The sequence below is a fragment of the Pipistrellus hanaki genome, assembly GCF_964339955.1.
Source record: "Pipistrellus hanaki genome assembly, chromosome: 13".
Classification (NCBI taxonomy): domain Eukaryota; kingdom Metazoa; phylum Chordata; class Mammalia; order Chiroptera; family Vespertilionidae; genus Pipistrellus; species Pipistrellus hanaki.
In genome coordinates this window covers 51,128,274-51,153,050 of record NC_140515.1, presented here as the reverse complement: position 1 = coordinate 51,153,050, position 24,777 = coordinate 51,128,274, and the positions used below count along the sequence as shown (strand labels likewise).

The 24,777-nt window shown below is 48.2% G+C and overlaps 1 protein-coding gene across 1 annotated transcript in view; it reads left to right on the top strand.

The window, feature by feature from the left end:
* DCLK3 (doublecortin like kinase 3) overlaps window positions 1-18,575 on the top strand; it is a 30,916-nt gene extending 12,341 nt beyond the window's left edge. The window contains exons 2-5 of the mRNA XM_084902234.1: window positions 4,911-6,769; window positions 15,444-15,576; window positions 16,198-16,365; window positions 17,929-18,575. Of these exons, the coding sequence (XP_084758360.1) occupies window positions 4,911-6,769; window positions 15,444-15,576; window positions 16,198-16,365; window positions 17,929-18,185 (2,417 nt within the window). The 3' untranslated portion in view covers window positions 18,186-18,575. The remainder of the gene's footprint in view (window positions 1-4,910; window positions 6,770-15,443; window positions 15,577-16,197; window positions 16,366-17,928) is intronic.
* Window positions 18,576-24,777: the final 6,202 nt, after the last annotated feature.

Below are 24,777 nucleotides of genomic sequence, written 5' to 3'. Positions count from 1 at the left end.
GGTGGTGGGCTACTGGCCCTTTCGTTTGTAACTTGCAAAGATTTTCCAGCCTTTGTGTCTAGAACATGGATCCTCCTTAGAATTCTCCTTTGCATCCTGCTAAGATTGGATTGCTGCCCTTAATTTTATTGAAGGATATTTACAAAGGGTGCATTTTTCAACAGAAGCAATTTCCCCCATGAATCCAATCAGTCATATAAATGACCATGTCGTGAATATTTATGCAAAGTTCTTCCTCAGGGTACCCAAACCTCAGATAAATAGCACAGGGGAAGCTATTTATTTCTCCTTGAGTCAACTTTGGTAATATGTATCTTTCATGGAATCCATCCATTTCATTTAAGTTGTCTTATTTATTAGCACAAAGTTATTCACAATATTCCCTTAATCTTATTTTACGTAAACAGGCTCAGTGTTTTTCAAATGAGTATTCTCTCCTGAATGTGAATGAAAAGTTATATATCTTTTGGACACATTTTCTCTCCCATAGATTTACTTGCTATTTAATTTTATGTTGTATGTTAAGGTTGTCTTTTATTTTTATTTTATTTTTATTTTTATTTTTTAATCCTCACCGGAGGATATGTTTTTATTGATTTTAGAGAGAAAGAGAGAGAGGGGGAGAGAGTGGGCGAGAGAGGAAGAGGGAGAGAAACATCCATGTGAGAGAGAAACATTGATGTGATGAACAGTGATGGGCTACCTCCTGTACACTCTGCCCCAACCAGGGGTCGAACCTGAAACCTGAGTATGGGTGCTGACCGGGAATTGAACCAACCAGTGACCCTGTAACTCCAGCCAACTGAACCCCACTGGCCAAGGCCATGAAGGCTGTCTTACCAAGAAGTCAAAATCAGCCATGACCTGTTTGGCTCAGTGGATAGAGCGTCGGTCTGCGGACTGAAAGGTCCAAGGTTCGATTCTGGTCAAGGGCATGTACCTTGGTTGCGGGAACATCCCCGGTAGGGGGTGTGTAGGAGGCAGCTGATCGATGTTTCTCTCTCATCGATGTTTCTAACTCTCTAACCTTTTCCCTTCCTCTCTGTAAAAAAGTCGACAAAATATATATATTTTTAAAAGAAGTCAAAATCATGTAAAAACCACAGACCCTTTGCCCTCTCTGTTCTGTACAACAGTAAGTGGGGGAGGGCCTGCCTGCCCCTCAGATAAGCATCTGACACATGAGGGTGAGAGGTGTCAGGGTCCGGCACCGACACACGGTTCAGAGACTCCCAAGGTCTTCACCTCAGTCTGAGGTCTGCCCAAACCGAGGCATGAAGATGGAGAAATGAGATCGATGAGCTCAGTTTGGGTTTTGAGTGATTTCTGCAGCCTCACCTATGGGGATGGACGGATCGTGGGAAAGCTCAGCTAGTCCAGTGCTTGCATGTTGTGTGACACAGGTCAGCGGGGGCAGAAAGGAAACCTTGGTGAAGTCTTGCGGGCATCCGTCTGCTGCAGACTGGCCCCAGGTGGGTGTCCTCACCGCCCCTTCCGAAGGAGCGGGTCCAAAGAGCCAACCTGGACAGCGCCGGGAAAAGCAAAGCTCAGCCTCAGTCAAGGTTATTGTGGATCCTGGAGCTGCCATGGCAGCTGGGATGGAAAATCCAGGGCATAGGTGCAGCAGCCGGCCGGGAGCCCTGCCTGCTTGGAATTTTACTGAGGGAGCGGCTGCTCCCCAGGAGTGAGGTCGTGGGGGAGCTGGGAGTGTGGGGAGGAAACAGTAAACCCCGAGGTGAGACGGCAAGAGAAGCTGCCCCCCGGGAAGCTTTGGGCAGAGAGGACCGGCGTCAGGTGTCCCGGAAGACAACACCAGGGCCAGGGCGGCCTCTGGAGAAGCTCCCCACAGTGGCACACGGACCGCGGGCAAGAGGGGGCATAGAGGCTCCGTGTGCCGGAGTGATCGGAAGTGGGAGGCAGGGTCCGTTGGAGGAAAGCCGTCAGGGAGAACTGTGATTGCGTGGCCATTGGATGTCCGAGGCCTCGGCAGCCCTTGGAGCAAGTGAGGCCGCGTTAATATTCATGTTCGGCTTGGAGTCCCGGTGGCTGTACTGCTCCCCCGGGACCTCAGCCGGCGGCAGGATGTCACCTGTGCTCAGGTGCAGTGGCTCCTGTTCTTGCTTGGTCATTCTGTCACTCCTCACTGCCCCTCCCCTTGCTGTTCCCTGGCTGTCAGTGTGTGGTCAGGGGCCCACATTGCCCGCTCCTCCCCGGGGCCTGTGGCCTGTGTGGCTCACTCTGTTGTACCTCATCACCCGGGTCCCAGAGCCTCCCACAGGCTTTTGAAACACTGCTCCCTCTCATCCACCCTGAACCCTGTGCATGTGCCCTGACCGGGAATTGAACCATGACCTTCTGAATCCTAGGTCGATGCTCAACCACTGAGCCACATGCCAGGCTGTGTTGAGGGTTTTCCTCTGAGAAGCACCATGGGAATAACAAATGAGAACACTGGCCGAAGCTGGTTTGGCTCAGTGGATAGATCGTCAGCCTGTGGACTGAAAGGTCCCAGGTTCGATTCTGGTCAAGGGCATGTACCTTGGTTGCGGGCACATCCCCAGCAGGGGGTGTGCAAGAGGCAGCTGATCGATGATTCTCTCTCATCGATGTTTCTAACTCTCTATCCCTCTCTCTTCCTCTCTGTAAAAAAAACCCCACACCAATAAAATATATTATACAAAAAGGAGATGAATACTTTATAAAAACAAAACAAAACAAAAAACCAAAAAAACCAAAAGAGAACACTGGTTCCTCTGTGCACATACTTTGGAAGGTCACCTTCCTTGGCATCCTCCAATGTTTCCGTTGAGGAAGCACACACTAGTGTCACTCCTGCAGCCCCCTCTCTCAGCACCAGCTCTCGCCGACAACTACAGAGGCAGACGACAGCGTGAGAGAAGAAGGGGAATAGCAGATGCCCATAAATAGCGCCGCTGTCAGCGTGATGGTTAAGCTCATAAATCTGTGGCACGTGGGAAGATCAGTCTCAGCCACCACTTGTCATCCACCCTGACACCTGTGTCTAGATGGAAATCATCGCAGAACAGATTGGATGTTATAATTAAAAAACAAAAAAAAAAGTTCTGGGTAAATATGCTCGGTCAGATTGCCCATTCTGGCACCACGGGAGTCTTTGCGACAATTCAAATGCTCTTCAAAGTCACTTGTAACTTCTTTTTCAAGGAGGCGCAGACGGCAGGTTCCTACACGTAGGACAGGACATAGGGATCCTGTGGGGACACTTGAGGAACTCCCCGCCCACCCTCATGGTCGAACTGCTCTACACATTCGGCCATTTCCCTGTTTCCTTTCCTGACCTGGAGAGGAATGGAAATCTGACCGCCTTTGGTCTCCTCTCTTTTATGCTGGCTGGGACAGGTGATCAGGAAACACAGTCTTGGTTTATCCATGTATTCAGTTTATCTGGAAATACAGTGAGAATGAACAAAAGGCTCTGAACATTAAACAATCTTGGTTTCTTTGTCCCCCTGCCCTTTTTTTTTTAATAATGAGAGAAAAAACCTTTTGGAGGAGAACTTTCTAATGTAGACTGAAATTGTCGATTGTTTTAATCCCTCCAAAGCAAGAAAATCTCAATCAGAGCTTTAAATACCCACCCTGTTGTTTGTCTAGGACAGTGGTTGGCAAACTCATTAGTCAACAGAGCCAATATCAACAGTACAATGATGGAAATTTCTTTGGAGAGCCACATTTTTTAAACTTAAACTTCTTCTAACGCCACTTCTTCAAAATAGACTCGCCCAGGCTGTGGTATTTTGTGGAAGAGCCACACTCAAGGGGCCAAAAAGTCGCATGTGGCTAGTGAGCTGCAGTTTGCCGACCATGGGTCTAGAAGCTCTGTGAGGCCAGGTGAAGCTGTGCCCAGTGGGATTCTACCTTCTCAATAGATGACGTTACTACCAATGAAGTGATCATACAATTAGATCATTGAGATAGTGTGGACAGGATTAGTAGCTGCCAGTTACTGTGCCCTGTGTGTTAAGTCCTCTAAATAAATTGTATTCATTTTGTTAGTTATTCTTCAAAATAGTCCTGGGAGGAGAGTGTTAGCATCCTGACTTCATAGATGAAAAGAGTGAAATGTTAATACTTTGCCCAAGTTCACACACACACACACACACACAGTCAGTGGCCATGCCAGGATTCAAAGCCAGATCTGTCTCAGACTGTGACATAACCTCTTCACAGAGTGCCTCTCCATGAATGGGTTGAAAATCAAGCTGAGAAAAGTTGAGGTGGGTGAGATTAAGGTACTTTAAAAAAAAAAACACAAAACATTTTATTGATTTTTTACAAAGAGGAAGGGAGAGGGATAATTACTGTAGAAACATCGGTCAGCTGCCTTCTGCACACCTCCTACTGGTTAACAACCAAGGTACATGCCCTTGACTGGAATCGAACCTGGGACCTTTCAGTCTGCAGGCCGACACTCTATCCCCTGAGCCAAACTGGTTTTGGCAAGAGTAAGGTTCTTTAAAGTTCCAGAATGTTCTGACCTCTGGTTGGTATTTCCTGAGGAGCAAACCTTGGACCTTTTATCTCCGTTGGGGATCCTTGAAGGTCACCCCGCTTTAGGGAAGCAGGCGCTGTGTTCTCAGGGTCAGGCCTTGCCTAGAATGGGCTCCTGAGGTGTGGTCCAACCTGGGGGAGAGGGGTTTCCCTGGGAGGCATACAGGGGCCACCTCAGGCCCAATGCAGATCCTGTTCCACACTCATGGCCTCTCGCAGCGGAGACAGCGATTAGACCTAACGTACAAAGGCCCCATCCTTTCAAGCAGATCCTCCAAGGTCACCCTTAGAATCAGTGACCTCTAGGAGAGCCTTGCTGAAGGTCAGAGGGCTCCTGGAACCCACGTTGACTAACACTGCGTTGTCCTTTCCCTCCGCAGGACATCGAGGCCTGTGTGATCACTCGCTCAGATACCTGAGCTCGAGACTCATGGAGCGGAAGCTGCAGGGCCCATGGCTGCCCGCCGGCCGGGGGCACGTGGAGAGGCCGTGCCCGGGCCCCCGCGGCTCCCTGGTGCCCGTGTCCGGCCCCCAGCACGGCCTGCACTGCGTCCACGCCGCCGAGCGCGGCGCCCCGAGGCCCCGGGTGGTGACGGTGGTGAAGCCGGGCGGGCACCCCCTGCGCAAGGTCACCCTGCTCCTCAACAGGCGCTCTGGGCAGACCTTCGAGCAGCTGCTGGCCGACGTGTCCGAGGCCCTGGGCTTCCCGCGGTGGAGGAGCGATCGCGTGCGGAAGCTGTTCAACCTCAAGGGCAGGGAGATCCGCAGCGTCTCCGACTTCTTCCGGGAGGGGGACGCCTTCATCGCCATGGGCAAGGAGCCCTTGACCTTGAAGAACATCCAGGCGGCCGTGGAAGAGCTGTACCCCGGCAGAGCCCGGGCCCTGACGCTGGGCCAGCAGAGCAGGGTCCCTTCTCCGAGGCTCAGGAGCAGGCTCTACAGCAAGGCTCTGAAAGGGGGGCCCCCCTGTGGCGGGGAGGCCGAGCCGGCCAAGAGCTGCGGGGAGGCCGCCGGGCCCAAGGCAGCCATCGCCCGGCCGGGGAAGACCCCCCTGGAGCCGGGGCTGGAGGACGGGGCGAGGGCCCAGAAGACGTGGGTGAGGGGCACCCGGGAGCCCGAGCCCGGCGGCAAGCCCACCGTGGAGAGGCTCGCCAGCGGGGAGAAGCACCTGGGCGTGGAGATCGAGAAGACCTCGGGGGAGATCATCCGGTGCGAGAAGTGCAAGCGGGAGCGGGAGCTCCGGCAGGGCCTGCAGAGGGAGAGGCTGTCCCTGGGCACCAGCCAGCTGGACCTGGGCAAGGGCCCGCGCCACGACGTGGACAAGCTGGTGAGGACCAGGAGCTGCAGGAGGTCCCCCGAGACCCACCCTCCGGGCGGGGAGGACGGGTGGAAGGGTGACGGCCACAGGAGCAGGCCCAGGAACCCCACTCAGGAGCCGAGACCCAGCAAGAACCCGGACAAGAAAGAGGATATAGGTCCCAAAGGTCAGGAAGGTCAGCCGCCAGGAGCAGCCAAGGCTAAGAAGGACGTCACTGTGGCGGAAGCCCAGCCTGTCCGAGAGGAGGGGCCGAGGGATGGGAAGAAAGACGCCAGGAGTAAGCACGGTGGCTGGATCCTCAGGGAGCCCCAAGCCGACCCCGAGAAGCCCCCCAGGACCCGGGGGGAGGAGCAGGAGGCAGAGAAGGAGAAGAAGCCGCCCGTGTCAAGCGGGAGGAAGATGCTTCCCAGAGATGACCAGCCCGCCGGGGTAGAAAAGGAGCCCAGGATGCGGGCAGAAGAGAGCAAGCCCGAGAGGCCCGGCGGCCGGAGGCGGCGGCCCGCGGGCATCATCTCGGCCAGCGTGGAGAAGCAATACGAGCCGGGCCGGGCCATCGGGGACGGCAACTTCGCCGTGGTGAAGGAGTGCCGGCACCGGGAGACCGGGCAGGCCTACGCCATGAAGATCATCGACAAGGCCAAGCTCAAGGGCAAGGAAGACATGGTGGACAGCGAGATCTTGATTATCCAGAGCCTCTCTCACCCCAACATAGTGAAGCTGCACGAAGTGTACGAGACGGACTCGGAGATCTACCTGATCATGGAGTACGTGCAGGGCGGGGACCTGTTTGACGCCATCATCGAGCACGTGAAGTTCCCGGAGCGCGACGCCGCCCTCATGCTCACGGACCTGTGCAAGGCCCTCGTGCACATGCACGACAAGAACATCGTGCACCGGGACCTCAAGCCGGAAAACCTGCTGGTAAGCCTGACTCTGCTGCCTCCGGGCTGTCACCCTGATGGCCAGAACAGCGCCTCTAGGCGGTTCTAACCTACGTGTGCCAGTTGTGTGAGACCCAGGTTGCAGTTCATAACGTGCTGACACAGATGAGTTTTGATGAGGTTCTTGAAAAAGAAGCCTTCCAATGTAAATAAAATGGGATGTGCTTCCTCATCCCTGTCAGGTGGACTGAGGGGGTGGACTTGTTTCTTGGGCATGTGCGTGAGCTCCGGCGTGGGTATTGGGGTGTCTGCTGGTAGTAGCCGTTTGCTCTGCAGGCGTGGTGTCCTCTCTCCCGCTGAAACCACCCCTGAGCCTTTTGGAGGTAACTTCCTGCCGCGAGAGTTCAAAAGGCTCACGTTCTGGGACCTCGGGGTGGAGTGGATAAGAGGCTGGTTGGTCCTGGAGTCAGAGAGCTGACTTTTAAAAAAAAATTATTTACTTCTTAAAAAAATATATTTTATTGATTATTTTTACAGAAAGGAAAAGAGAGGGATAGAGAGCTAGAACATCGATAAGAGAGGAACATCGATCAGCTGCCTCCTGCACACCACCCACTGGGGATGTGCCCGCAACTAAGGTACATGCCCCTGACCGGAATAGAATCTGGGACCTTTCAGTCTACAAGCTGAGGCTCTAATCCACTGAACCAAACCGGTTTTGGCTCAATTCTTTATTTTTTAAAAATATTGAATTTATTGGGGTGACATAGGTTAGTAGAATTCTATAGGTTTCATCAGATAACCTACTTAGAATCCTGGCTTTCTTAGTTACTTGCTCTAGGGTGAGTCCTTCCCCTCTCTGGGCCTTAGTTTCTCATTTTTCAAAGAGAAATGACACAGCAGTACCTGCTTTGGAAGGTGGAAGGAGGACTGAGTGCAGGAGAGAGAGAAGCAGCCCTGACAGCTAGCACCCAGCCTGGCACCCCCGGGAGACAGTGTGCTCTCCCACTGAAATAAACAGTTTCACAGAACACCATCAGCTAAGGCACCCTGCCCATGATGGGGTAAGACAGTGGTCCGTAAACCTCAGCTCGAGAGCCACATGAGGCTCTTTGGCCCCTTGTGTTTTCTAACGCCGCCACTTCAACATAGACTCGCCCAGGCCGAAAACCGGCTTCTGTGCATGGGCCCCGAAGTTTCAATAGCACCATATGTGCACACCCACACATGGTATTTTGTGGAAGAGCCGCACTCAAGGGGCCAAAGAGCCGCATGTGGCTCGAGAGCCGCATTTGCCGATAGCCAGGTTAAGACAAATGCAGGACCCCTTGCTAATCATGTCCAGATGCAGATAGAAACAAGATCGTCAGACCACAGACATGGCCACATCTCCCCCTTCTGGCTGCTGGGAGTGACTGCCTCTCTTCATCCGTCCCGCCTTCTATTATAGTTAAGAGTCACTATGATGCCATAGACTGAGTCACTCCCTCTTCCTGACAGTACACAATTCAGAGCAAAATCCTGCCTTTTTTTTTTTTTTTTTTTAAATCCCTTCCCCTAATCACAGAACACAGCCCAGGTACTGCGGTAAGTGTCTTGAACACCCTCTTCTTAGGTGGCTGGGTCCCAGGGGTGTGTGTGCTCCCTGTTGCCACGAGTCCAAAGACCCACCGTGTTCCTGAACCAGAAGTGTGCTCCTGGAGGCCTTAGGATAGCATACTTACCCACTCTCTTCTTCACCGCCCTGGCCACCGTCTGGGACCGTCTGTGTTTAGTCTTCTGGTTCCTTTCTCTTACTGGGAAGAAAGTTTTAGGACAGGAGGAACTTTGTTCTATTCAGATTGTACCCCGAAACCTAGAACAGCTCTGTCACATGGTGGACGCTCATGACATGTTGGTAGGATGAATGAACGAATGCAGACATATCCTGCTGCCTGGGAAGCAGTGAGGATTCAGTGGCAGCTGCCATCGTTGCTATGACATGAGCATAACTCTGAAGTTAAGGTGGGGATTGTGGATCAGCACTGAAAGCCGGATTGCTGCAGGTAAAGCAATCGTGGATGGAGAGGGTGATCTTGATGAGCCATATTATTATGATTTATTTTTTTTGATCAGGGATTTAGCCTGTTTCCTCTCATTTCCATGGCTGTAGACCCAGCCTGGAAACACCATCCCCACGCATTCATCTATCCATAAACTGTTCCCCCAGGACAGTGGTTGGCAAATCGCGAGCCACATTTGGCTCTTTGACCCCTTAGGTGTGAATCTTCCACAAAATACCACGGCCTGGGCGAGTCTATTTTGAAGAAGTGGCATTAGAAGAAGTTTAAGTTTAAGAAATTGGGCTCTCAAAAGAAATGTCTATCATTGTACTGTTGATATTTGGCTCTGTTGGCTAATGAGTTTGCTGACCACTGCCCCAGGAGAATGAAGCCATGATCCAGTCAAGCTAATTATCTGGTGAAATGAGAACTACCTTGACCACTCAGTCAGGTAACCTTGTTTTTGTCCAGATTCACAGAACTGTGGTCTGAATGACCATCAAATAACCCTTCTGTGAAAAATTTCATTTTTGTGCAAGCTGAGTGCCCTCATCCTTCCTTCACTTGCTTTTTGTTCGTCTTCTGGGTCTGAGTGTAATCTCCACGTGTGATGTGCTACCCGCTATTCATATGGCCCCTTGGAATGGCAACAGAATAGTGTTCTTTAATGCTTCTCTGATGTTCCCTCCAGTTGTCTCAGCAGGAGGGGCTCTGCCTACAGGCCTGGGCTGGTCTCAGGAGCCAGACAAGTTGGGTGTGTGCCTCCTAAAGCAGAGGCCCCGCTATGCAAGCTCTCCGAGACGTGGGATGAAACCATTGACCTCACACGGTCATTTTCTGTCGGGGACAGCCACCTGAGCTTGCATTTTCTCCACAAGGTCCTGGAACCAGTCTGTCGAGCTGGCTCCTCTCTTGGGCCATAGAGGCACTCACGGGTGTTGAGGGACTTACTTGTCAGCAGTTTTAAAAATGGAAAGTGAGCAGTGGTGGAGATTGTGTGGAGGAGTTCACTTCAGGAAGTCAAAAACGGCAAGGTACATGGTTAGTGTGGGTAAGCTCGCGGCCTCAGAGAAACCACTTTGCAACTCTTCATGGGTTGGACTGTCAATAAGAGTGTTTTCAGTGCCCTGAAGGGTAGTGACGTGTGTGTATGTGTTGTGTGTGTTGTATTGTGTATGTTGTATGTGCGTGTGCTGAGAGAGACAGAGGCAAAATGGGAGAGTCGCTATACTTTCTCATTCTAAACACAAGAGTTGTTTATGTGGAATAGATAAACATCTCTTCTCCCCTGTGGATAATTTTGTCTGCTTGCATGTATAAAAACGAATAGACCTGTCATATTTATTAACCATTTGTCCTTTTTCTGGGTGAGTCATGTTCAACTTATTGCTGTGTTAGGAGTCTAAATGCTAGCTAATGTCAGCGCTGTTTGGTTTCAGAAACATCTGGATTGTGTTGGATGTAACTGTGGGCTCATTATCTGGGTTTAGAAAGCTGTCATCTCTATACTTGCTGATACAATAATGATACTGAAAACTCGCTAGGTCTTCTAAGGTTTAATATGAGTAAATATGACAACTGTCCATCAGTTAATGCTCTCTAGTTTAGTCTTCTGCACGGGTGTTGAGCTTTGTATCATCAAAGCAATTGTTTCTTCCTTGAATGGATGGTTACTGTCCGTATTAAGACCTGCATTTGCTAAGCTTAGAAAAATGATTAGGTGAGAACTGACTTTTGATTACATGGCTGATTGCATTGTTGCTGCTTTTAGAGACTTTCTGAATATACCAAGAGCTCTTAATGATGACAGCAAGCTTATTTGTTTTTTTAAAAAGTATATATTTTATTGGTTTTTTTACAGAGAGGAAGGGAGAGGGATAGAGAGTTAGAAACACCAATGAGAGAGAAACATTGATCAGCTGCCTCCACCCCCTACTGGGGATGTGCCCGCAACCAAGGTACATGCCCTTGACTGGAATCAAACCTGGAATCCTTCAGTCCACAGGCCGAGGCTCTATCCACTGAGCCAAACCTGTTTCGGCTTATTTTTGTTTTAATCAACAGAAATATTTACATCTGATAATTGGGCTCTAGAATAAAAAATTTTAGGCCTATATCACTGAGTTTATTTCTACAGATTGCATTTCCTGACAGGATGCTAGCCCTCTTTCCCCCTTCGGGTTATTTAGACTCCTGAGACCTTGCAAAGTAAGTTTTAATTATGAGAACTTCCTGCTGGCAGAAATGTCAGTGTTAATTGCTTCTCCTGCCAGTGTGCACTCCTGGGCGGGGCTGGGATGTGCTGGCCCCGCCCTGGGAGGCCGGGAGGAAGCAAACAGGAGCCGGAAAGGCGATGATGGCCAGACCACCCACGCGGGATGGGAAGCGGACAGGCCAGGTTGGTTATGGCCAACAGCCAAGAAATTACAGCCAGCAAAGAAAGCGGAGCGAGTAGCGTGTGTGGGGGGAGTCTGAAGAGATGTCAGACAGGAGCAGGGCCTTTGGGAGTATCTGTCCCAGAATAAGGGACAACAAGGGGCATGCTCCTGCCTGGAAACAGGGCTGGAAGGAAGGAGACCCGTTGGCCTCCTCAGCCCATGGGGCAAGGCATCTCTCAGATGCTTTCCCTTCCTCCTGTCCATCATCACATACGGGAATACACACACTGCAATACCCGCCAACTTAGAACAAAAACAAACCCTTGCTTTCTCCACAGGCCCCTTCAGCTGCGGCCTCGTTTTTATGATCTACACATGCACACCCTTGAAAGAGGTGTCTCTATTCACCGTTTGCTGTTTTCCACGTTTCATTCTCTCCCGAACTCCAGCCAGGCTCTCCTCCCCACACTGCACCAAAACCACCCTGGTCCGTCAGAAAGATGGGGCCACTGCTGACCCTCTGCTTGGGGGTCAGGAACGTCAGAGATGCCCCTGAGTCTTCTCTCCCCTCATCCTCACAGTCAGTCCCATTCTCTAGTCTTTTCTTTACCCTCAGTATGATCTTCATTCCTCACTGCACTGCCCAAGCCCAAACCCAGGCCCAAGCCACTGTCACCTCTTGCTGAGACTGGTAGTCACCTCTTCACTGGTTCTTCCTCTTCCTCCGAAGCCTTCTTCCTCACAGAAACCTGACTGGCCTTCTCCAAATGGAAATCAGAACCTGTAACTCCTCTGGTCAGAGCTGTTGTTGGTTTCTCATGGCACTCAGAATAGAGGCTAAAGTTCATTTCCATGGCCTAGAGGCCCTGCATGATGTGGACTCTGAAAGCCTCACTCCAACCACTAACCACTCACTCATTCCTGCCCTGCCTTTCGTGGCTGTTCCTCATTGGGCCAAATATGCCCCAGGACCTTTGCACTTGCTATCTCTGTCACCTGAAAAGCTGATTTAATATGATTTTTTTCAAATATTATTTTCTCAGCAAACCCTTCCTTAACTACCCTATAAAATACCACACCCTGCCACTGTCCAATAGAATGTCCTATGATAATGGAGTTGTCCTATATCTACAGTGCCGAGTATGGTAGCCACTAGCCATATGAGCACTTGAAATATACCTTGGGAGTCTGACTTGAACTTTATATATTATCTACACCAATAAAAGAGAAAGATGCAATCTATACTAATAAAAGAGAAAGATGCAAATTGACCATACATTTGTGACATCCACCAGCCAATCAGTAGTGAGTATGCAAATCAACCCAACAAAGCTGGCAGGTTAAAATTTGCATACACAGGCGCCGAGTAGCTGGAGGGTGGGGTAGGATGCTTGCATCATTGCCATGGCGACTACACAGGCGTTCTGCACTGTCCCAGCTGCTCTGGGCCTCTGGGCAGCGTGGGAAGGTGGAAAGGTGGCTCTAGCCGGAGCTAAGGCAGTGCCTGCAGCCAGGGGAAGGAAGGCCCATTCTTGCACAAATCTTTATGCATCGGGCCTCTAGTTTAAAAATAAATAGCAAATGTGGTTAGTAGTTAGTGGATACCATACTAGACAACATAGCCTTTATCCCACTTTTTATTTTTTATAACACTTATTACTATGTGAAATTACATGTTTTTTTGAATATATATATATATATATATATATTTAATATAAAGAGGGTTTCATAAAATCAAGAAGTTTACCTGTTTCATTTGCTCTATTTCTAGGACCTTGGCCAGGAATTAATGTTTGTGGAATGGATATGAGATGTTAAAGAAGATTGACATAATATGTAGGCTCCAAAGGCCTAACATGTGCCAGATCCCAGGGGAGACTTTTCCTTACTGTTTTTTTTCAGCCATTTTTTAATATTACAGTATCTTTGCTGTTGAAATGTAAATTGATTTTAGGCATACCGATGTCAATTGCTTTCTATGATCAGTTTGGTCCTCCTAGCCAGTTGAACTATGATCAGTTTTGGTCCTCCTAGCCATGGAGGAAAAGGCCAGAGGAACCATGCAGGGTCAACTAGGACTTTGGCCAAAATACATGAGCTGTACCACATCAAATACTTTTTTTTCTTAGGGAGACTCTTGCTGTTTGGTCTGTATTCTGCTGCCCCCTTCTGTTCAGAGGTGATAACAACAAGATCACCCTTAACATTGACCTGCCATTGAAGGAGAGAAGGGAGGCTAATTGTTAGAAAAGCAATGACTCCTTTAGAAGCTGTGAGACCATCCAGATGTTACCTGGTGCTTATGTAAATAATAAAGACTAAGTTGATTAAAAGCAGGGTTCTCTGATGTGGCTGGAAAGGGAGGGAAGTCCTATCTGGTTTGGCTCAATGGGTAGTGTCGGCCTGTGGACTAAAGGGTCTTGGGTTCGATTCCAGTCAAGGACACATGCCTGGGTTCCAGGCTCGATTCTCAGTAGGGGGCATGCAGGAGGCAGCCAATCGATGATTCTCTCATCATTGATGTTTCTCTCTCCCTCTCCCTTCTTCTCTGATATCAATAAAAAATATATTAAAAGAAAAGAAAACAAAAGGGAGTGAAGAAAGCATATGGGTCAATAGTCATACAGTTCTGTGCAAATTAATCATTCCTTTTACCTTCATGCAAAAATATTAACAATTAGAACCCAGTTTGTCAGTTCTAATATGTAAGCATAAAGCTCAGTTCCGTAGAATTACTTTTTAAAAGACTTATTATGTGCAAACTAGGACAGCCATCTCAGGCTGTTTCAGAAATAAAAGTCTTCAAATGAGAGTTTAAAAATAAGAGCCCCACATCCTGGGTACCCCTGAGTCCCCAGACTGCTGGTCACCCCAGGGCAGGGATGGGAAACCTTTTTTTTTGCCAAGGGCCATTTGGATATTTATAACATCATTCTGCTTTTATAATTCACTTAATATACGTTTATGTTGCTATGAGAAAAGCTCCTTGATTTATTGAATTTTGAGTCCTGCCTCAGGTTGCCTTGGCAGGGCCAGACCAAATGACTTCTTGGGCATCATACAACCCGCAGGTCTGACGTCCCCCATCCCTACTCTGGGGCCAGCACTTTGCAGGGCAGATTACAGACACGGAATAGAACTCTGCTTGCTGGAAATTTTCACCCTCTCTTCTTCGTTTCTTTTTAAAAAATATATTTTATTGATTTTTTTGCAGAGAGGAAGGGAGAGGGATAGAGAGTTAGAAACATCGACGAGAGAGAAACATCGATCAGCTGCCTCCTGCACACTCCCTACGGGGGATGTGCCCACAACCAAGGTACATGCCCTTGACTGGAATCAAACCTGGCACCCTTGAGTCCACAGGCCGACACTCTATCCACTGAGCCAAACCAGTCAGGGCTTTTTTCTTTTTTTAAAAACATATGAGAAGATGCAAACTCAGATCAGTAAAGAAATTGTAGACCATCCAGCTCCAAGTCTTGGAACTGGAATTCAAGACTCCTAGTCTGTTTGATTCTCAAATCATCCTTTCCCCTTGTTCCCCCCAATCAGGGCAGGTATTTAATATCTCTCCACTGTTAGTTTGTCTACTTCTTCATTCTAATTCCTATTTTTTAAAAAAATCCTCCTCCCGCCAGACTTTGCTTTGCCCACAGGCATTTTCTAGCCATCACTGAAACTGTCTGTGCTCCCAATGTCATTGGTTCTTGTTTGAGGTCATACCGCCCAATAGGACTCTCTGTGGCGATGGGAATGCTTTGCACCCGCACCGTCCAATATTGTGGCCATTAGTCGCCAATGGCCGTTGAACACTTGCAATATGGTTAGTGCATCTGAGAAACCGGATTTCACATTTTTAAAAAATATATATTTTATTGATTTTTTTACAGAGAGGAAGAGAGAGGGATAGAGTTAGAAACATCGATGAGAGAGAATCATCGACCAGCTGCCTCTTGCACACCCCCTACTGGGGATGTGCCTGCAACTAAGGTACATGCCCTTGACCGGAATAGAACTTGGGACCTTTCAGTCCACAGGCTGACGCTCTATCCACTGAGCCAAACCGGTCTCGGCCGGATTTTAATTTTTTAATTTAAATAGCCCTGTATGGCAATAGGGTATAAAATCTAACTCATTAATTTGTCCCTGAGATCAAATTGGGTTCATCAGTGTTGGGCTAAGGTGTGCAGGTTTATTGTTTGTGATCTTGACCTCTTACGCTTGTGGTTGCATGAGTTTTCCTTCTTTATTCTCACCCCAATTTTGGTGGTTTGGGGATTTTGGTTTCTTCCAGGTTCAAAGGAATGAGGACAAATCGACGACCTTGAAGTTGGCTGACTTTGGCCTGGCGAAGCACGTAGTGAGACCAGTGTTTACTGTGTGTGGGACGCCGACTTATGTAGCGCCCGAAATTCTTTCTGAGAAAGGTAGGTGTGGCACGTTGCTCTGTGGGACTCTCGCTCACTTACTGATTAAGGTTTCATTTTTTTAATATTTCATATTATTTCAGTATGGAACAAAGATCTTCGAGTTGGTGCTAAGCTGGCATTTAGGTTTTAATGGGAATATTGGAAGTTATTCTCCTTGACCAAAGCATGAGAGCTCTTTCTAAATTAGGGGTTGCAGCTCATGCCACGTGTGAAAGACCATGTGTGTTATACAACCCTGAACTGATGATCTATACCCTGTTCATCGTGTGTCCCTTGAGCATGCAACTGGATGTCATAGCCATGTCATAGCCATGTCAAATAGGAGTTTCCAAATGTGTCCTTCCCATGTCTGTGCTTATTTTATGACAGACCAGTAATAAAGGGTCACACAGTGGCCGGAGTCTTAGGACCACATGTTGAGTCACCCTGGTGTGTCCCCCACGTTGGTAGGAGTGGGCCCCATGTAGGTAGGAGTTGGCAGTCATGTTCGGAAGAGGCTCTTGCTTGCAGACCACTGAGGCCCTCTGTGATGCGAGCCATGATTCTCCACTGCTCTCCTCATCACACCCGATCCAGCCTGGCCTCAGCTGTGCTTGTGTCTCTGCCTCCGCTGCACAGGTTACGGGCTGGAGGTGGACATGTGGGCCGCCGGTGTGATCCTCTATATCCTGCTGTGTGGCTTCCCCCCGTTCCGCAGCCTGGAGAGGGACCAGGACGAGCTCTTCGACATCATCCAGCTGGGCCACTTCGAGTTCCTGGCCCCTTACTGGGACAACATCTCTGAGGGTGAGATTTGGGGCCTCACACTAGGGAAGAGGGGATGCAGGGCTGGAGCCGCTCTGGGTTCTGACTGTGAGCAGGTTCCAGGTCAGGTGTGTGAGGCGAGTGCAGAGCCCCCTACGGCACCTGCACAGAGGTGGGCTGTCCACGTGTTTCGCTTCATCCTTTATTTCCTGCTACATCACTCAGTGGTTCTCAACCTTCCTAATGCCTTGACCCTTTAATACAGTTCCTCATGTTGTGGTGACCCCATAAAATTATTTTCGTGGCTACTTTGTAACTGTAGTTTTGCTGCTGTTAATGAGTCGTAATGTAAATATCTGTGTTTTCCAATGGTCTTAGGCTCTTCAGTTCTCAACCTGTGGGTCTCGACCCCTTTCACAGGGTCGCCTAAGACCATCGGAAAACACAGATATTTACATTATGATTCATAACAGTAGCAAAATTACAGTTATGAAGTAGCCACGACAATAATTTTATGGTTGGGGGTCACCACAACATGAGGAACTGTATGAAAGGGTCGCGGCATTAGAAAGGTTGAGAGCCACTGGTCTATATCCTCTGAGGACCGGAGGGAGTGATGCTGGTATTCTCCAGTGATTGGAGGGGAGGCTCAGAGAGCAAGCCTGGGAGAACCAGGAATCTTCCCTCCTCCCTGCCTGCCCCCTGGCCCCCTGGGTGTTACCACTCTCTCCAGAATCACTCATGATTTTGGGCAGAAAAGGAAATTAATTGTGAATTTGCACGGTTGACTACTTAGGCTTCTTCGTACACGTTCTTTAATGTTGTCTGTAGGAAGGCCTATTTGTCAACGTTGGAAGGAAGAACGCACATCTTTCATTTCATACCTTGATAGTTTGGTTAACAGATGGAGAACATGTAGACGGATGTGGCCTCTATTTGTCCCCTTGGGCTGGTCCTGGCCTGCGATGCTGGGAGAAATGACCAAACACCCTGTAGAGCTGCTTATCCAGCAGGTAGCCCCCAGCTGCACAGTGTAAACCAGTGTTTCCCAAACTTCTCTCATGATGAGAATCACCTGGTGGAGTTGTTAAAACACAGATTCCTGAATCCCAACTAAGAAGTGCTAAACTAGAATTTTTGGGAACATATAGGTAAAATTGCATACCTAACTTAGTGCTCTGTATATAAAATCTGTCTTAGAGCACTAGTTAAGTATACAATTTTACCTATATGTTCCCCAAAATTCTAGTTTAGCACTTCTTAGTTGGGATTCAGGAATCTGTGTTTTAACAACTCCACCAGGTGATTCTCATCATGAGAGAAGTTTGGGAAACACTGGTGTAAACGTAAAGCGAATTAGAAGTGAATGCAATACACATTCAGCTCCTTAGTTGCACTAGTCACGTTTCACATGCCCAGTGGTCCCAGCGAGTAGCCCAGAGGCGGAGAGTGTCCGTGGTCACAGAAGGTTTCGTTGGACAAGGCTGCTCCAGGGTGGCACGTGGTGCTGACGGGAATGTCTGGGTTCAGTTCCCGGCTGGGGAAGAGACACTCAGAACCATCTGCTTTCATCTCATTTTCCTCCTCCTTCTCTCCCTCCGACAGCTGCCAAAGACCTTGTGAGCCGGTTGCTGGTGGTAGACCCCAAAAAGCGCTACACGGCCCACCAAGTCCTTAAGCACCCCTGGATCGAAACCGCTGGAAAGACCAGCGCAGCCAACCCAGGGAAGGAGCGCAAGGAGGCGCCCCCCGGCAGCGAGGGCCACGTCCGGGGCCAGCAGGCGCGGGCTGCAGAGCAGGCCCCGTGGTCTCCGCCTCCGGCCCCTGTCCAGCCCTCGGTTCTGCTCAAGGACAGAGGATAGACGTTTAGGGGAAACATAGTGCAAAGGGCGTCATCTCCTAATTGGAGAATCAGGGGAGGGAGAGATGCTCAGTATATTTTAAAAGAGAAACTTGAGTCTTAACGTTAAATGTTGTAACGTATTTTTAGATTTGTATATTGGAAGCCTTTAATACTAGTTTTTTGTGTTTTTTTTTTTTTTTTTTTTTGGGGGGGGGGTGGGAGGGGGAAAGGGGAAGAGTTGTTACCAGTATGGAGTTTTTGGTGATAATGATGTGTTTTGTTTCCTCCTTGTTATCAAGTTCATGGTATATGACACGAGTGGTGCTTCCCGGGGTCTCAGTGCCCCCTGTGAGAGTCATAAGGTGAATCGTAGTCTTTCTGTGTTAATAAATCGTGCTCTGAACACTGACGTGGGTCCTACTCTGATTCCTTCTCAGCGCTGGTGGTGGGAGCCAGGGAAGCCTGGGTTAGCCACGCCTCCCAATGCCAGCATGGCTGCATGGACACGTTGTCATGGACACGCGACGAACCTGTTTGTGTATTTCAGTCTGAGGCCTGTTTGTGTATTTCCGTCAGCATGTTGGTCCTAGCTGAAAATCAGACGTGGTGCAGTCTGAAAAATGGAGACACGAAACTGTGGATTCCTTCTTGCCCTTTCGATACCCATCTATACAGCTTTTAAGCCAATTATCCCCGAGCCAGAGCCACTTCTACGTGAAGTCAGGCACTCAGGCTGCGACTGTGTCAACATTTGCAGATCTCGAGGGAGCCACTTAGTGCATTAATGTGTCAGACGTACGGTCAATGGATTACACGCAGGCTCGAAGGAGCTCAGAGGGGTCAGGCCTGTTCCCACCTGCAGGACGGACACATGGAGGGCGCAGAGGGCCTGTTCTGGGTTATTTCAATCCAGATTTCTGAGCCAAAACTTTGGTCTTTTCAGATGATGCTGGGAGTGTGCGTGAGCTGAGAGCAAAACATGATGCTGTTATTTACCAAACCTTCTGGGTTATATGGAACCTGGTCAGTCGGGCACAGAATCAGTCACAAAGTGCAGGTTTCTCAGCCCTCTCCTCCCTTCTCTACCGGTGCTGGAGTTCCCCTTGAAGGGGGTGGGAAGGTAAGATCAATTAGGAGTAAAGGTGTAGCACTAGAGCAGTGGTTCTCAACCTTTCTAATGCCCTGACCCTTTAATATAGTTCCTCATGTTGTGGTGATCCTCAACCATAAAATTATTTTTGTTGCTACTTCATAACTGTAATTTTGCTACTGTTAATGAATCGTAATGTCAATATCTGTGTTTTCCGATGGTCTCAGGCGACCCACAGGTTGAGAACCACTAGCAGGGTTACCTAAGACCATCGGAAAACAGATATTTATGGTATGATTCGTTAAAGGGTCGCGGCATTCGAAAGGTTGAGACCCACTGCACTAGAGAGTTAGTAGAAGGAATTGCTCAGACAGGTATTGGAGAATGCAGAAGCACGAAGGAGGCTCTGAACTAATTTAGAGATACAATTGCAGGGAACGACTTCCACTCCTAGGTGGGAGGCCGAGGGCAGAGGTTGGGGTGAGTAGAACCTAGGAACTTGGAGGAGAAACCCCTTGTCCTGGACACTCAGAGCTGCCAGATCCTGCTTCAAGGCTGAAGGGATGAGCTGCTGGTGCTACTGGCCGACAACTCAGTGGTCACCGTCTACAGTGAAGCAGGACAGGGGCAAGTGGCATTGAGTGACCGGTCCATTAGGGTGTGACCAGTGGAGACAGCGCTGATGGGCCATTCTCCTAGTAAGCGTTGGCTGAGCCCTGCGTTGAGACAGCATCCCAGCCAACTTCTCCCTCGCCCGGTCCTGCTTCTTTCCCTTCTCTTGAGAGGTGATGACCCTGGGGCCACTGCCTAATACACCACCTGCATGTTTATCTCAACCTCAGAGTCAGCTTCCCAGAAAACAGGGCCTGTGACCTTCCCTGAAACCAGAACTGCTGGAAGGGGTACCACCTGGTGCTTTAACCTCAGGGGCTCGGAAGAGGGGGCCCATGGAGCTGGGATCTTCAATCTTCACGTTAGCATCATTTGATCCTATTGACCACTCTCTTTTTGAGTCGTTTCTCCTGTTGACGTCTGTGATGCCCCATTTTCTTGGTTTCCTTCTTGCATCCCTGTCTGCTCCTTTGGGCCTCCTGCACAGGTGTAGGCTTCTCCCATTTGCTACAAGTTGTAGTTCCATCGTTAGTCCCTAGGGCACATGTGTCAAACACAAGGCCCGCGGGCCAAATCCAGCCCGCCAGGCCTTGCAATGTGGCCCGCACCGCGCTGCCATCACTGCACTCCGCTGTCAGTTTATGACATTGTCAGTTTATGACTGTTCAGTAAACCATTCGGCCCACGATTTAGGCTGGATTTTAGATTTTGGCCCCTTCTCTGATTGAGTTCGACACCCCTACCCTAGGGGAAGGCAAATCAAAACCACATCAAAATGGCACCATCCACCTATTAGAATGGTTACAATTAAATGGCTATGATGAGAAGACTGACCATAGCAAGGATTGTGGAGGACTCTGAGCAACTGGAATTCTTGTACATGCTGTTGGGGATGTAACAAAGTCTTCTCCATTTAGGAGAACAATTGGGCAGCTCCTTTAAAAGTTAAACATGTATCTACCCTATAATCTAGCCATCCTACTAGATGTTTACAAGAGAAATGAAAGCCTATGTCCTCACAAATACTTGTACAGATATTCACAGGTACTTTATTTGTAGTAGTTCAAAAGTGAAAACATCTGGAATATCCATAACTTGGTGAGTGTATAGACGATGAATACTATTTGGCAATGAATTGACACGAACTCTTGATACATGCAACAATGTGGTCAAAACTCAAAGTTTTGGCTGAATACAAAGAACCAGACCAAAAAAAAAAAAGTCTATATTCTGTATAATTCTATTTATACACAATTCTAGAAAATGAAAACCAGTCTACAGTGACAGAACATAGATCAGGATTATCCGGAGAGAGGCAGGTGGGAGGGGTTATAAAGGAACACCAAGTAACTGTGGAGGTGATGGATATGTTCACTACCTTGAATGTGACAATGGATCCATGGGTGTATATATGTCAAACCTTAGCAAAGGGTACACTTTCAATATGTACAGCTTATTGTGTGTCCATTATACCTCAATAGAGCTGTTAAAAAATACTATTCTTGTCCAGTTGGCATAGCTCAGTGGTTGGGCATTCACCTATGAACCAGGAGGTCATGGTTTGATTCCCGGTCAGGGCACATGTCTGGGTTGCAGGCTCACTCCACAGTGTGGCAGAGGCAGCCGGTCATCGGTGTTTCTATCTCTTTCATTATTGATGTTTCTATATCTCCCTTCCTCTTCCTCCCTCTCTGAAATCAATTAAAAATATTAAAAAATACTATTCCTGCATTACCTTCAGGACTAGTTCTAGACTTCAAAACAGTGCTCTTCTGTTACTCCATATTCCCAAGTTGTGTGACCTTGCCCTTGGTCCCAGGTGGGATCACCATGGCCATCCCTCCGAGGGAAATACTGAAAACTGAATTGCTATAAAATTGAATCTCCATGGTTGTTTTTTCATTCATTCTAAGATGGATGCTTTTCCATATTTCGGCATTTCTTCAGTTGGAGTGCATTTTAAATTGACAAGTACTTAATAGAGTTTCCTTTCCCCTTTGAAAGCGCTTATTAAATCTAGGGTGTATCTTACAGTAATGGTGTCCTAGAATCTGGAAATCAATCACAGTGAAAACTCTGTAATTATTTTCCAGGAAGCAATAGTACTTGGAATAAATGGTGGAACTGTCTCTTTCCCTTGGGCTGTATTCTTTTTGTTTTACACAGACACTGTACTGAGAAGCCTCAGATATGTATTTTGTTGTTAGTGGTGTATTGTTTTTCTCCGTGTTTATTCTCCTGATAGAATCTGGGAATTGAATAATACGAGAATATAAAGGTATACCGAGATTTGTTCTGACAAGTTTCATATCACTGACGACACCTGGCGAAGGAAATTTGACCTTAAGAAAAATTACATTGAGAAATCCAGCTGCTATTATGAAAACTGTGCAGCACAGAGAAAATGAGGCTTTGTCTATTGAGATAACTTCTGTAATTTATGTCAACAGAAAGCCAGTAACTTCATCATGATCTGAGAGGAAATTTCACTTGAGAGATCTTAGTCCCTCTCTTGATCTGATGGAAGGAAGCATACTGTATCAATTCTCAGCTCCAACTTCCCAAGAGAACTCTGGTGGGAGGTGGGGGTGAGGGGCAACCCACAGCTTGTGATTGCTCTCATTTTATGCTGGTCATCACCAAAGGCTCCCAGGCGTTTGATAGAGAGATTTATGCAGGAGCATTGCGGAAGTAACTCTGGAAACAGAAAAATACGATTTTAATGAGCATTCTTCCTGAGACCAAGGATGTCATTTAAAATTGATATGTTTCTCCATCACATGCAGATTCATCCAGTTCTTTTTCTTTTTCTTTTTCTTTTTTTTTTCTTTTTTTTTTTTTTTTTTTAAAAATTGAATCTTAATGCAAGTTGCCTAATTAATCTGTTTCTCTACGTGGATATGGCAGACATTTATATTAGCCTGAAACCACAGGTGTGCAACCATCATTGCGTAACTTTATTTTCTATCAAATGAATTATTTTTTGACTGTAGGCTCCCAGCTCTACTGCCTTGTGAAATGCCAAGTCGCAGGGTGGTGCTGTGACTACCATCCTTTAGTGATCAGTTCCCATGGGGCTACCGTTGACACCCCCACCGTCCCAGCCCACTTCCCTGCTGCTTCCTTACCACCCCAGGGCCTGGAATCGTTTGTGCAACTGTCCATGGTCTGATTGAGAAGGCTAACCCTTATTTTGTAAAACTACAATTTGGAATTCTCTGCTGTTTTTTTCAGATGGCCTCTTATTCTAAAATAATAACTTTGCTTTCCAGCCTGCTTTAGCCTGCTTGACTAATAAACAAAGTCAGACAGCTAAGTTTACCATAGTCAAGCAGGCTAAAGGTAAACTTAGCTGTCTGACCTTGTAGGCCAGGGACTAGATACGCTCATACACTCAATGCCATGCCAGGTGTATTTTTTAATTGGCTACAACTGTGTTGTTTTCAAGGCCACCAGTGAGATAACCACTAAGCACACACAGGGGTGGCTCTTTAATAAAAAGGGAAGTTCTGCTTGTAGCTCTGCTTAGAATTTGAATTCATTTTCTCTGAGCCCACCAGTGAATAAAGTGTGACTCCAAACTTTCCAAGCATTGCTTGATTTATTCCGGTTCTCTGTAACATTATCTCCATGGTCACACTGATTCTTCTTCTTTGAGGTTCTGACCCCTCACCGAGTCCCCACTTGGATTCCAGGGGCACCCAGAGCTATAGAATTCTTTCTATTCCCTCAAGCCCATTGTTTGGGGGAGAACCTTTTCTTCCTCTTTTTCTCTCTGCAAACTCCTTTCTCCTTCTCTCCATCCTCCATTGGTCTCCAAATCCCCCCCTGGGCCGGGTTGGGATTAGGGTAAAGTGAATGAAGAATCCTCCCCCATAGCCACCTTAAAAAGCATGGATTAAAAATTTTTTTTTGATTTTTAAAACTGTTGCATTAAATTATTATTTCATCTTGGTTGCTATGGCTCGCTTCTCTTTTCTGTCTTGCCATGTGCCCTGAAACCAGCTTGAACTGAAGGGAAAAGAGGGGAAATGCAGGAAGAATGAACTGTCAATGACTATTTCCAGACAGATCTCGCCACACAGAAGTAGCGTGTTGGGCTCTCATGTCTGCCGTTGATGAACAGATGTACACAAAGAAGATCCCTGCTCCCTCCTCCACCTCAGTCATCAGCGGCAATGAAAATTGCTTTGCAGCTCAGACTCTGGCTGTGGAGACGTGGCCGGTGGACAAAGCCTTAGAAGCTAGCAAATCACAGCAGAAATGATGGTGGCCCATGACCTGCTAGGCGCCTCTCAGTTTCCTTTTCCTCATTTCTTTGAGGCCCAACTGCTCTCTGCCTGGTGGTGGCCCCGGGTGGCTCTTCCCTGGTACACTCATTAAAAAACAAACAACAAAAATGCCTTTTCCAAGAAGAGTCTCCATTCCCCCAAAGTGCATCAGCAGAACTGGATGCTATTTTTATAAAAGGCCCGGCTTTTGCCCAAGGGCACCAACAAGGAGCTCTTGGGAAGGAGGGGGAGCTGAGCCTCCGGATGGGAGAGTGATTCCTTGTATTGTGTTTCTTTCTTCAAACTTGACCTGGTTGGGGGGAGATAAAAACCCCCACCAGGGAAGCAATAGAAGGTTGTGAAAAGCCAGCAGAGCGGGTCCCCTGCCTGGAATGGGAGAGGCCTGGCCTTTGTAACAGGGAGGCAGCTGCTTCCAAGCTGCCTGGCTTGGCTTCTGCAAACGCATAAAAATCGTTCTAGGGCTGAACATCGCTGTCCCCCCCCCCCCCCCCGCCCCTTCCCCCCCCCCCCCCCCCCCCGCCCCGCTCTGCCTGACGACTCCCTTGAAAATGACAGAAGCCAGGAAGCCAGTCAGAGAAAGACAAAGGCCATATGACTTCACTCATCCGTGGCAGCTA